Source organism: Mesoplodon mirus, assembly GCF_964341445.2.
Source record: "Mesoplodon mirus genome assembly, chromosome: 5".
In the NCBI taxonomy this organism is placed as follows: domain Eukaryota; kingdom Metazoa; phylum Chordata; class Mammalia; order Artiodactyla; family Ziphiidae; genus Mesoplodon; species Mesoplodon mirus.
This window is the reverse complement of record NC_138980.1, coordinates 45,309,899-45,324,212: the sequence shown is the minus strand read 5'-3', so window position 1 is coordinate 45,324,212 and position 14,314 is coordinate 45,309,899. Positions and strand designations below refer to the sequence as shown.

The following is a 14,314-nucleotide window of genomic DNA, read 5'->3' as shown; positions in this document are numbered from 1 at the left end:
AGTGGTGGGGACAGGATTCAAACCCCAAAGGGCTGAAGCCAGAGCCCCATGCTTAACCTCCAAGCTGCCCTCATTCCCTGTGTTACAGCTGAGGTCTCCCAGGTCCTGTGACCTCCCCAAGAGCTTGGAGTGTGACCATATCCAACAATGAGGTTACAGGCTGCATGAGAAGTCATCCTCTGGACTTTTGCCCCAGAGGTTCCCTCCTCTGCCCCATGTTTTACAATCCATGACTCTCCCCAAACATCTGGGCCACCCTGAATGCCCAGAGGAGGGTAATCTGAGGTGGTGAGTGGTGAGTATCATTCTCACTGTGGGTCCTTGGGCAAGTCACTTCACCTCTCTGATCCTCAGTTTCCCCATGTGTAAAATAAGGTTATATCTCCTGGACAGAAGGTCCTGAGGATCCAATGAAATGATGAATGTATCATTCTCAACACTACACCTGTTCACTGTGGGTGGTTAATAAATGTCATTCTACTTCCCACTGAAGACAAGAACCCACCTGTTTAAGGAGCTGACCCAAAGGTACTCACTCCCACAGCCAAATTTGGGGAACTGGAGAGGCAGAAAGACGAATGAACTCTTCTAGAGTGTCAAGGTCATGAAAGACAAGGAAAGACCAAGAAACCATCAGACTGGAGGACACGAAATGCAGTGTGAGATCCTGCATGGGATCCTGGAACAAAAAAAGCAGGTGCCTGGAAAAACTAGGGAAATCCAAATAAAGTCCGGGGTTTAGTTAATAGTCATGTCCAGTGCTGATTTCTTAGTTTTGACAAATGTGTCATGGTTTCATAAGATGGTAACATTAGGGGAAAGCCTAACAAAGTGCCAGTGGCCTTTTTTGTCCAAGTGCAAAAGCTGATCCTAAAATTCACATGGAAATGCAAAGGATCCAGGATAACCAAAACAATCTTGAAAAAGAACAAAGTTGTAGGACTCACACTTGCCAATTTCAAAACTTACTACAAAGCTACAGTATCAAGACAGTGTGGTATTGGTATAAGGACAGACATATAGATCAATAGGATAGAAGTGAGAGTCCAGAAATAAACATCTGTAGCAAATTGATTCTCATCAAGGGTGCCAAGACCTTTTGATGGGGAAAGAACAGTCTTTTCAACAGATGATTCTGAAACAACTGGATCTCCACATTCAAAAGAATGAAGTTGGACCCTACCTCACACCATATACAAAAGTTAACTCAAAATGGTTCAAAGACTTAAATACAAGAGCTAAAACCATAAACTGTTAGGAGAAAACATAGGGGTAAACCTTCATGACCTTGGATTTGGCAATGGTTTCTTTGAGATATGGCACCAAAAGCACAAACAACGAAAGAAAAGTAACAGATAAATTGGATTTCACCAAAATTAAAAACCTTTGTTGCATCAAAGGACACTATCAGGAAAGTGAAAAGACAACCCACAGAATGGGAGAAAATACTTCCAAGTCATGTATCTGATAAGGGTCTAATGTCCAAAATATATAAAGTACTCTCACAAAACGAAAAGACAAACAATTTAAAACACTAGGGAAAGAAAGCTGGATGAAGGATATGCAGGAACTCTCTGCACTATATGGGCAACTCTTCTGTAAGTCTAAAGTTATTCCAAAATCTGAAATGAAAAAAGGAAGCATGGTGGTAACAGATTATAACACACTGAATAATTTTTTAGAAGTTCACAAGTCCATAGGCACACTGAAAACAACAATACAGCAAAAATAATAGTGGGGCAAGTTCTTTTTTTACCAGCTAATAAATTTAGAAGGAATGTCAGAATCATAATAAGTGCAGAAATCAGAATATCCATCATAAAGCCAGTGTGATAACTGATTACAGCAAGAATCATCAAAGATGCCAAAGGTATTCGGTGAAAGGTTGCTGGGGCTCAGGACACTGTGGCAGGGACCTCAGAGTGTTACCCAGATTATTTATTAGCCTCACCTGCAGAGGGAAAGAGCTGGTAGGAACCAGACCCAAATCAAGGATAAGATCAGCTTCAGCAAGGGTGGGGCTGCCCAAATCTGTGCCTCCTGATGGGACTCAACAAAAGGAGTACGTACATAGTAGTTTTGCCAGAACCATGTTTTAACCTGAATCTCACTCATAATGTGGGATAATCTACAAGATCACAGGCTTGAATTCTTTACAAAAGTCATGGCAATGAAAAGGCAGGGAGACTGTTCTAGATCAAGAACGATTACAGACACAGAAGAGCCAAATGCAACTTTTAAATTGATCCTGAGTAAAATGCATGCACGCATACACACATGCACACACAGGTGAGCGCACATACATGTGCACATGCACAAGCATGCATCTGCAAGACATGCATACACATGCACACTCACACATATGTGCAGGCATGCATGGGTGTGTATACACACTATATATAAACTATATCTCGAGGACACCTTTGAGAATCTGAATATTGCCTGTGAATTAAACAATATGATTGAGTTAATATAATTTTCTTAGATATAACAATGACCTTGCGGTCATGTTGAGGAATGTCCCTATTTTTAAGACATATTATGCTCAAGTATTTAAGAGTGAAGCATCATATCTGTAATTTACTTTCAAATATTGCAGTCAAAAAAGGTGGAGGGCTTCCCTGGTGGCTCAGTGGTTGAGAGTCGGCCTGCCAATGCAGGGGACACGGGTTCATGCCCCGGTCCGGGAAGATCCCACATGCCGCGGAGCGGCTGGGCCTGTGAGCCATGGCCGCTGAGCCTGCGCATCCGGAGCCTGTGCTCCACAACAGGAGAGGCCACAACAGTGAGAGGCCCGCGTACCGCAAAAAAATAATAATAACAATAATAAATAAATAAATAAATAAATAAATAAATAAATAAGGTGGAAAGAAATAGATGGATAAATAGGTGAGTGGATGGTTGGATGGGTAGATGGGTGGGGGAATGGGTAGTAGGTGGATGATGGGTGCATGGGTGGGTAGATGGGAGGACGGATGGATGGGTGGATATGTGAGTGGATGAGTGGATGGATGGATGGATGGAGGATAGATGGATGGATGGATGGATGGATGTATGGATGGGTGGGTGGGTGGATGGACGGGTTGATGGGTGGATGGGTGGGTTGAGGATGGATGGATGGGTTGATGGGTGGTAGGTGGATGGATGGGTGGGTAGATGGGAGGATGGATGGATGGGTGGACGGGTGGGGGGTGGGTAGATGGGTGGGTGGATGGGTGGATGGAGAGATAAATAGATGAGTGGATGGATGGGTGGATGGGTAGATGGATGGGTAGGTAGGTGAGTGGGTGGGTGGCTAGATGGGTGGGTAGATGGATGGAGGCAAAATATTAATTCATAAATCTAGGTGAAAAGCATATGGTTATTTATTATACTTTTTTAAAATTTCTTTCTAAATTTGCAAATATCCTCCTTATAACAACACCCAAACAAAAGTCTCTTTCTGTTTGAGATGTTGGGGAAAAAAAAGAAGGAAAGAGTGCAAATCTTTTTCTTCTTCTCACGAACTAACCCCATGGCATCAGAGCAACCCTAAAATATTGGGGTGACAGCCCCATTTACAGAGCAGCTCCTCCCTGCACATCCCTTGGTGCTGGAGGCGGAAGAAAGGGCCCCAACACAGAGCTGGGACTGCACCAAGCATGGCCACTCTTGCCTCAGTGCCCTGAGGTCACACTCAGGGCCCCTCGATGACAGTCTGGGACGGGGAGAGCTGGCGCCTGCTAACCTGACTGAGGCAGGACAGAGGTGTCCCTCCAAGAAGAAACTCTGAGCGGCCCAGCCAAGTCCTCGCCTATGGGAACAGCAGTCCCAGCAGACATGACACAGGACTCCTTCCCACCCCCACAAGAAGGTGGCCAACACCAGCATCCCTATGCTGCACAGATGGTTAAACAGTATTAAAACAAGAACAGTGTGTGCAGCCAAGCTGGGCACGATCTCACTGGAGCTTCTCATTCTCATAACCCCCACAGAAGGCCACTAAGCCCAGGGAATAGGCAGCCCTGCCACCTCAGTTCCTCCGAGCTGCATCCCAGGGGCCCCTCGGGTCTGGGCAGCACCCTCGGAGAGGGGATCTCAGAAGTTTACAGGGCTGGTAGGGCCTGGGAGTCCCATTGGCAAGTGGTTTCCATTAGGGGCAATGCTGGCAAGCCTGTCACCACCCACGGCAGCCGGGCTCAGCCCACAGAGCATCAATTAGGGGAATTAACAGAGTGCTTTATAAAACATACATATACGTATATATCGCTTAATAGGTGAGGGGACAAACAAACCGCAGTTGATCCAAACCATATGATGCAATATAATTCGCCATGAAAATGAAAGCCCCTCTCAAGTCAGGAAAAGACTCGGAGGTAGTTCAATGCAAATTGCTAAGTGAAAGAAGCCAATCTGGGGACTTCCCTGGTGGTCCAGTGGCTGAGACTCCACACTCCCAATGCAGGGGGCCTGGGTTCAATCCCTGGTCAGGGAACTAGATCCCACATGTCGCAACTAAAAAAGATCCCACATGCCACAACAAAGATCCTGCAAGTGGCAACAAAGATCCCATGTGCTGCAATTAAGACCCGGCACAGGACTTCCCTGGTGGTGCAGTGGTTAAGAATCCACCTGCCAGTGCAGGGGACACAGGTTCAATCCCTGGTCCAGGACGATCCCACATGCCGCAGAGCAATTAAGCCCATGTGCCACAACTATTGAGCCCACGTGCCACAACTATTGAAGCCCACGTGCCTAGAGCCCGTGCTCCACAACAAGAGAAGCCACCGCAATGAGAAGCATGCAGACCACAATGAAGAGTAGCCCCCGCTCGTTGCAACTAGAGAAAGCCCTCATGCAGCAACGAAGACACAACACAGCCAAAAAAAAAAAAAAAGACCCATTGCAGCCAAATAAATAAATATTTTTTTAAAAAAGAAGAAGACAATCTGAAAAGGACACACACTGTATAATTCTGACTCTATGACATTCCGGAAAAGGAAAAAGTATAAAGACAGTGAAAAGCTCAGCGTTTGCCAGGGGTTGGAGGGAGGGAGGGATGAACAGGTAGAGCACAGTGGATTTTTCGGGAAGTGAAACGATTCTGTATGACACTGTAACGGTGGATACGTGACACTGTGCATTTGTCATAAAATGTGCACCACCAAGAGGGAACCCTGACATACATTGGGGACTTTAGTTCATAATCACTTATTAATAGCGGCTCATCAATTTTAACAGATGGTAATAATCAGGGAAACTGCGTGCAGGGGAAGTGAGTGTATGCGAAGTCTCCATATTTTCTGCTCAGTGTTTACAGATCCCTATTTCCACACACATCTTCACACATCTTACTTAATTTGGATCGTGGAATAATAGACTTGGGAAGAACTAATGTGAGACCCAGCTCTGAGTTCGTCTCATCTTTGCACTCGGTGTATCTCCAAGTGTCTGGTGGGTGACTTCTGGTGCCTTTGCACAAGAAACTCCAGACAGTGGGGAACCAGGGCCAACAGGACCCTGAGGGCAGGTGACATCACAGTAAACCCTGGCCTTGGCCTAAATGTCCATCATAAATAAATTACAGGCATTCATTCCACGGAATACTCCCCTTGCCAGAGGGATGGGGCTCCTGTGTCAGCATCAGCATTAACCCTGCCGGGGCATGTGCAGGCTCCCTGGAGGCACGTGCATGCTGCTTCTTGGGCCCCGTCCTGCTCGAGAAGGGCACACCTGAAAGCCTTACCTGCAGGGGGAGGGAGGGCGGCTGCAGCTGCAGGTAGCACTGGCTGGGGGAGTACCAGCTGCTGAGGGAGAGGTAGCTGGGCAGGTACTGGGCCCCCACGAGCTTTCCGCCGAGTGCTGTCACCTTGGTCTAAAGAAGAGAGGGTATTTGATCAAGGTTTGGATGCTTGGTGTAGGAAGGGGGTCTTAATCAAGCCTATGTAATGAAACCCCAATAAAAACTGTGGACACCGAGGTGGGAATGAGCATCCCTATTGGCAGTGCTCTGTGTGTAGTATCAGGAGGGTGATGTGTCCCAACTCCATGCTTCTGCCTGCCCTGCCCTGCCCTGCAGCAAGATCTTCTCATGCTCCAATTTCCCTTTGAAGAACCTCTTCCCCAGTTCTCAGATATGGGGTCCAGTGTGGCTAGCTTGTTCTTCCCCAGCTCCACGGGAAGCAAGTGTCCAAGGCTGGCCACAGGGTGTTGGGGGTTGGCTCAGGCAATGACAGGTGGCCCATGTTGCCACTGAGAGACAGTTCCATCATGGGCATATTAGGGAAGCCCATGTCCTGGGCTTGCCAGCAGCCTCAGTGGCTTCTCGGAGGGTATAACCTGCTTGGGAAGTGAGCACAGGGGAGATGGTGGTCAGGAGAGGGAGAAGCCGCACTGGACAGCATCCCCAGAGCTCTGGACGCTGCTCCACCTGGAGCTCTCCATCCTCCCCCTTCATGCCCCAGGGACTGGCAGTTATATTACTTTTGCTCCTTTGGGAGTTTGAACCTGTTGCCTTCACTTGCTGCTGGAAAAGTGTGGCTAACACAAGAGAGATGCCAGAAGTGGGGGCAGGAAGGGGGTAGTCTAAGACCTCTGTGTGATAAAGAATAAAGAAGCTGTGGGCTTCCCTGGTGGCGCAGTAGTTAAGAATCCACCTGCCAATGCAGGGGACACGGGTTTCAGCCCTGGTCTGGGAAGATCCCACATGCCGCAGAGCAACTAAGCCCGTGCGCCACAACTACTGAGCCTGCACTCTAGAGCCCACGAGCCACAACTACTGAAGCCCATATGCCTAGAGCCCATGCTCCACAACAAGAGAAGCCACCACAGTGAGAAGCCCACACCTCAGTGAAGAGTAGCCCCCACTCACCGCAACTAGAGAAAAGCCTGCGTGCAGCAACGATGACCCAACACAGCTTAATTAATTGATTGATTAATTAATTAATTTAAAAAAGAAGCTGGCCCACCTTTATCTCAGTTACTGGCAGATAGCCTCTGAACCCCTAAAATTTCCCAAGTGATGCGGGTGTCTTTGTTATTCATGGTGGGTCCTGATAATGTGAGCTAATGAGATAATTCAGGATGGGGACAGTCATGCCAGAAAGACCAATCATGGGATTAGAGGGTTGGGGCTTTGAGCCACGTGATATGGTATCAACTTGACCTCTAGGGAGGGGAGGCGGCTAGAGACTGAGTTCAGTCATGGGGCCACTGATTAATCAATCAAGCCTATGTAATGAAACCCCAATAAAAACTGTGGACACCGAGGTGGGAGTGAGCATCCCTATTGGCAGTGCTCTGTGTAGTGTCAGGAGGGTGACATGTCCTGACTCCATGGGGACAGCACACGAAGCTACAAATTTGGGACTCTCCCAGCTCTCATCCTATGCATGTGTGTCTCTCTCTTTGGTTGGTCCTAATTTGTATCATTTTGCTATAATAAAACTGTAATTGCAAAAAATACAAACTTCCAGTTATAAATTCAGTCCTGGGGATGTAATGTACAGCATGGTGTCTATAGTTAATAATATTGTATTGTACATTTGAGAAAGTTGCTAAAAGAATAGATCTTAGAGGTTCTCATCACAAGAAAAAAAAAGTGTAACTATGTATGGTAACTGGACATACTGTGGTGTCATTTCACAATATATACATACATTAAATCATTATGTTGAACACCTGAAATGAATATAATGTTACATGTCCACAGGTGCTGTAATTGTAAGGTAGTGGGGTAGCAGGAACCTCCAAATTTGTAGCCAGGTGGTAAAAAATGTCGGTGGCCTCGGGATCCCTGGCTGTTAAAAATCTTTAAGGTGGGCTTCCCTGGTGGCGCAGTGGTTGAGAGTCCGCCTGCCGATGCAGGGGACGCGGGTTCGTGCCCCGGTCCGGGAAGATCCCACATGCCGTGGAGCGGCTGGACCCGTGAGCCATGGCCGCTGAGCCTGCACATCCGGAGCCTGTGCTCCGCAATGGGAGAGGCCACAACAGTGAGAGGCCCGTGTACCACAGACACACACAAAAAATCTTTAAGGACATGTCGCCCACAGGGGACATAGTGACCACAAGTGTCCCTGGCTCCCACCTACACATTTATTCTCAGCTGCCTTCTGTCCCCACCATCCCAGTGTCCGTGGGACCACCACGCCTACCACCAGCTATAGAGATGAGGGCTGGGACATCCTCTTTACCACTCCTGCTTGTCCCTCCCCTGACAAGGGGACACCAGGTCCTGCCAATTCTACCTCCACTGCTCCAGGCTCAGTGTCCTCTCCATCATCACCTCCCATCTGCCCCCCTGTGGCTCCGCCCAGACATCCCCCACTATGGGCACTGGAGTGACAGAATGCCTTCTGGGTAAGCCCTGAGCACCCCTGTGAGGTGAGGGGAAGCCCCACTGGCTCCCTCTTCCATATCTTCTTGAAATGGCTTGGCTAGCTGGGCATTTGCAGGATCCAATTACACTAGGACTGTGGGCCTCTGGGGCTCTGCATATGCTGTTCCACCTTCCTGGAAGCAGCCTGGCTGAACCTCCCCCTTGTCAGGAGTCCACCTGGGAAGATCCCCTCACAGGAGCCAGGCACCCTCATCTCTTCTCAGCCTCCCACCTCACTCTGGGGTGGTTGGGTTATCTGACTCACTATCAGCCTCCCCCATCAGACTTTGAACTCCCTCAGGGCAGGGGCAAGACCCAGGTCCACTGGCCCAGTGCCCGAGCATGGCCTGGAGGAGGGACCAAATCCATGCCTGCTGGCTGAATGACAAGGGTCTAGGTGACTCACCCACCTCCAGCCACACGTGTTGGGCTGACACAGGGATGGAGGGGATTTCAAACCCTACCAGCCCACCCCGGGACACAGACTCGGTGGTGTATATGTTGTCCTTCGGCGTCAGCTCTGCCCTGATCTGGACCGTCACCCCCTCAGCCGGGCTGCCGTCTGGGTAGGACAGTTCCACCTGGAAGGAGTCACCAATGATTCAACGTGGTTAGGGTGGCAACACTTCCCAAACAGATCTATAGATTCAACCCAATCCCCCAGCAGACTCCCAGCCAGCTTCCTTGCAGCAATCAACAATCTAATGTTAAAATTCATACGGAATTGCAAGTGGCCCCAAACAGCCAAAGCAATCCTGAAAAAGAACCAAGAACTCATACATCCCAATTTCAAAACTTACTACAAAGGTACTGTAATCAAGACACGTGATACTGGTACAAGGACAGATATGCAGACCAGTGGAGTAGAAGAAAAGAGAGTCCAGATATAAATCCACCCATCTATAGTCAATTGATTCAAAAAAATAAGATTAAAATATGGTGAGGAGGAATTCTCTGGCAGTCCAGTGGTTAGGACTCCATGCTTCCACTGCAGGGGGCATAGGTTCAATTCCTGCTCAGGGAACTAAGATCCTGCATGCCGAGTGGCACAGCAAAAAAAAGAAAAGAAAAAGATTATAGTCAATTGAATTACGACAAGGGTGCCAAGACCATTCAATGGGGAAAGAACAATTCCTTCAACTAGTGGTTCTGGGACAACTGGATCTCCACATGCAAAAGAATGCAGTTGAACCCCTACCTCACACCATATACCAAAATTAACTCAAAATGGATCAGAGACCTAAATGTAATGGCTAGAACTACAAAACACTTCAAAGATAACATAGGGGAAAACTTTTATGACCTTAGACTTGGCAAAGAAGTCACAAGGCACAAATCACCACATGCCAGCCATTCTCCTGGTGCCATAGCCAGGTAGGAATGGGGCAGGCAATGCCATGGACAGTTCCACGTGACTCTCAGACCTCACTCATTCAGGCAGGTAGAAAAGGCAGTCAGAATGAGGGGTTCAGATATTGTGAAGAAATACGGTCAGTGGTTCCTGAAGGACCCTGGAGCACCCCTCAACTGTGTAGGTATCTGGTGATGGGGTGACCAGCTTCAGCTCCGTTCTTTAAGGCAGACAGTAGAAAATTTCTTAGGTGTAGGTGAAATGCTCCCCTTTCACTGAATGGACAGCTCCAAGCCCCTTCTTCATACACAATCTGACCCTGCACATGGTGCCTTAGCTTCTACTCAAGCTGGTACCCTCAAAGCCAGGGGCACACAAGCCATGTCTCTGTGTGTGGGACAGTGGGAGCTGAGATCTCATCATGGAGGAGAAAACAGAGGTCCCAGAGCAGAGCAGGAGAAGCAGGACACAGCATGAGGACAGACTGCTAGGATCCTATGGGTGACCCATGGAACATAAAAGGGTACAGGGGTGTGGGTGCTGGGCAGAGGCAGGGGTTAGAGGGCATGGCCAGCTTCCCCCTGAGGTGATGCTAGGCTGCACTGGCCTTGACTCCCCCAGCTGCAATTGAAACAGACGCCCCAGTTCAGCAATTAGGATAAGGATCTCGAATTTCTAGTCACCTCAAACTTTACTGTGTAGAAAAAATGGTGTGGTGGGTGGGAGGGAGATGGGGGCTTGTTCAAAATGCTGTTCCCCACAGGGGATCTGAGTCAGTCTGTCTCAGGGACGGGGATCTGCCTTTCAGGGACTTAGCTATTAAGTCATCCAGAGATAAAGTCAACCCAGTTAAGGAAGGTGATTTAATAAGTGGATACGTTTGGTAGTGTATATAGGAGGGAGATGCAAGAGGGAGGAAATATGGGGATATATGTATATGTATAGCTGACTCACTTTGTTATAAAGCAGAAACTAACACACAATTGTAAAGCAATTATACTCCAATAAAGATGTTAAAAAATAATAATAATAAGTGGATACGTAGCATCCTGGTTTAACACTCTAGGTACGGGAATGTCTAACTATGTGGATTAAAGTAAACCATGCTTTTAGGTGGAGCAGAATGTCCAGTGTCCCCTGCCCTGGGTACCAGCTCTCATCACACTCAGCAAAGCAGTCCCTTGATCCCAAGAGGGCAAAAGTTCTGCTGGCATAATCAAACGGTGTAGTATTCAGCCAAGTCATGGCTGTGGGGCCCACGGCATGCACTGCAGTGGTTACACAGTGGTCCTTGGGCAGGAGCTGGGCTGGGAGGCAGCACAGAGCCTGTGACCTTGACAGCCCCTGCTGGGCACCATGCCCAGGGCTTACCTTCCCCACATAGGATAGACCCGGCTTAAACTGCTTCCTGGTGTCCTTGGAGTACCGGACATCCACCAGCTGTTTCTGGACGGGGGTGGAGTCATCAAAAGCCACCTGTTGGCTACCGTCCGTGCTGGTCACCATGGCCCAGATGCTGACGGTGCCCCGGAAGTGCTCAGGGACATCAGCCAGGATCATGTCCTTCACGCAGATGTTGAAGTCCTGGGAGCCATGGATCTGGAGGCGGGAAACACACAGGTCGTGCTCGCAGGGAGCTGGAGTGGCTTTGAGAGACGACTCACAAGCACAGAGCTCAAGTAGGTGACTCTGGGGACTTCCCTGGCAGTCCAACGGCTAAGACTGCATGCTCCCAATCTGGGGGGCCCAGGTTCGACCCCTGGTCAGAGAACCAGATCCCACATGCCGCAACGAAGATCCCGCGTGCCGCAACTAAGACCAGGTGCAGCCAAATAAATAAATATTAAAAAAAAAGTAGGTGGCTCTGGTGGCTTGGAGGGCCAGGGGGACACTCGGTGACCCACCCAACCTATGCCGTGAGTAGCTGCGTGGGGACTGAATCCCTGGCTGGACATGCGTTATGTCCCAGGAGGAAGGGAGTCAGCTCCTTGGGCAGAAGGTGAGACAACCCCTCGGGCCAGACTGCAGGCAGGGACTTGAACCTGGTCAGCCACACTCTGGAGCACTGGCTCACCTCCCACGCCTGGGGTACAGAATCCCCTCAATCAACCCCTATCTCAGGACCTGGGGGCAGAGGCTGGCAAATAATCCACATCCACAAACAGCTGTGGAGTGAATTACTCAGTAAAGGAGAAAATTAAGGCAAGGGCCACCAGGGGCAGCCTCCAGGGACAATGGCTAGGACACCAAGGGCACCAACACCAGGCATGAAAGAGGTGAGGGGCCAGGGTGTCTACTCCACAGAAGAGAAGCCTCAGGAACAGAGAGGGGGGACACATCCCAGGCGGCAAAGGGATGAAGAAGTAGCTTCGGGTGGAAATGGGAAGGAGGTGGCGCTGACAGGGTTTAATGCCTACAGGGGCACAGAATCTCCAAGATGTGTTTGTATGTTACATAGTAGCACACTCACAACTTAATGTTAAGTTGAAAAAGAAAAACAAAAACCAGGTTATAAAACTTTACACGCATGGGAACGTGAAATCATGCAGCCACTTTGGAAAACAGTCTGGGAGTTCTTCAAACAACTAAACATAGAGACACCACTGAGAGACTGAATATACAAATGGACCAGGGCCAGATAATACAGAAAAAAAGAGAACTCAGACCCACACTCTGCAGGCACCAGCAAGAAAGCCAACCCATTACAGTTGGCTGTCCGTATTCGCGGTTCCGCATTTGCGGATTCAACCAACTTCAAAGAGTTTCAATCTGGGATCCTGGGATGCAGAATCCTCAGACATGGGAGGGCCAACTGTATCTATAAGTCAGACTTGTAAGCAGTCAGACCCCTATCTCAATAGCAACCAAACAATAACCCCCGTAACAACAAGCCCCAAATGGCCAGGACCAGATTAAGAACTGACATTTTTTCTGATTTTGGTTCCCACTTCCATCTTAGGACCAATTGGAAAAAGCCAAATATGCACCCCTCATCAATCACTTTGGATGCCTGCTTCTAGTTACCCGCCCATGACTTCTGCACACCAATAGCTTCCCATCATGGCACACTGGAAGCCTTCCCGTTCTTTCACTATAAAGCCTTCCCACTTCTCCACCTGCTTTTGAGTCTCTGCCAGACACAGGTGATGGTGGCTGACTCCCTTGCTGAAAGCTTCGAATAAATAGCCTTTGCTTGTTCTTGTTTGGGCAGTCTTCATTTAATTGCACACCATACAACCCAGGGATTCCAAATCCAAGAGAAATGAAAACATCTGGCCACACAAAAACTTGTAGATGAATGTTCATAGCATCATCCATAATAGCCGAAAAGTAGAAACAACTCAAATGTCCATCAACTAATGAATAGATAAACAAAATGTGGTCCAACCATGCCGCAGAATATTACTCAGCCATAAAAAAGGATGAAGTACCTACACACAATACAATGTGGATGAACCTTGAAAACATCAGGCTGAGTGAAAGAAACCAGACACAAAAGGTCACGTGATGCATGATTCCATTTATATGAAATGTCCAGAAATCCACAGAGACAAAGCATGTAAGTAAGTGGTTGCCAGGGGCTGGAGATGCAAACAGGGCTTAACTGCAAAAGGATGTGAGAGATTGGTGGGGGTGGGGGGACGGTTAGCAGAAATATTCTAAAACTGTATGGTGGTGGTTGTACAACTCTGTAATATACTAAAAGCCACCGACTTGTACATTCTATATGGGGATTTGAATTATATGATATGTGAATTATGTCTCAAGAAAACTTTTTTTTTAACTTTACACACAACATCCTAAAAGGAAACACATCAAAATACCAATAGTGGCTGTGTCTGCCTATCAGAGGACAAGTCGACTTTATTACTTCTTTTTTATATGTTCTAGCCTCTATGTTCAGCCTGCAGGAATTTTATCATCAGAATATCCCCACCATCTAAACTATTTTGGAAAGCAAAATAAAATGGACGATCACAGAACTGAAGCTGGTGGGAAGGGACCCACCGAGTGGGTCGGGGTCCCTGCTCCTCACCTTGGTGGTCCTAAGGATGGGGCGCCCCACCTCCTGGCTGTAGTACCCCACACCATTTACAGTCATGTTGATGGTTAAAGTCCCCGAGACAGGTTTCCCAAAGGTATACCTGGAACGAAAGGACAAAGGGTAGTAAGTTTCACAAGCAGGAGATGCCCAGGGGACAGCGGGGGAGGGGTCAGTTTCAGGAAGGCCAGGCCCCACAAGATGTGATCAGTGGTACAGTGGCTAATCCAGGGATGCTTCCCATCCTATATTCTATCCTTACAGCCCTCCCTGTAGCCCTGAGTAAGGACGGATCATGTCAGGGCCCTGTGATCCTCTTCACCAAGCCTCATGTTGGACAGAAAAAGAGACCAAGGGCCAGAGAGGAACTCTGGACCAAAGCAGCAGGGTATATGAGACAACCACTGAGGTTGGCCACACATTGGAGCAAGGCAGCCCAGAGGATCGAGCAACCGTGGACAACAGGAAAGCCTGGCTGGGCTTAAGTGCCCAGGGAGTTCAACTTTGAACCAGAGATCTGACCTCTCTGAGCTTTGGTTTCCTCACCGGGAGAATGAGAATAAAA

At 48.4% G+C, this 14,314-nt stretch overlaps 1 protein-coding gene across 1 annotated transcript in view; it reads right to left on the bottom strand.

The window, feature by feature from the left end:
* Window positions 1–14,314, bottom strand: part of CPAMD8 (C3 and PZP like alpha-2-macroglobulin domain containing 8) — a 100,158-nt gene that overhangs the window by 66,968 nt on the left and 18,876 nt on the right. Inside the window, exons 10-13 of the mRNA XM_082623069.1 lie at window positions 13,744–13,852; window positions 11,079–11,306; window positions 8,767–8,937; window positions 5,726–5,854 (exon numbers count right to left, since the gene is read on the bottom strand). Of these exons, the coding sequence (XP_082479195.1) occupies window positions 5,726–5,854; window positions 8,767–8,937; window positions 11,079–11,306; window positions 13,744–13,852 (637 nt within the window). The remainder of the gene's footprint in view (window positions 1–5,725; window positions 5,855–8,766; window positions 8,938–11,078; window positions 11,307–13,743; window positions 13,853–14,314) is intronic.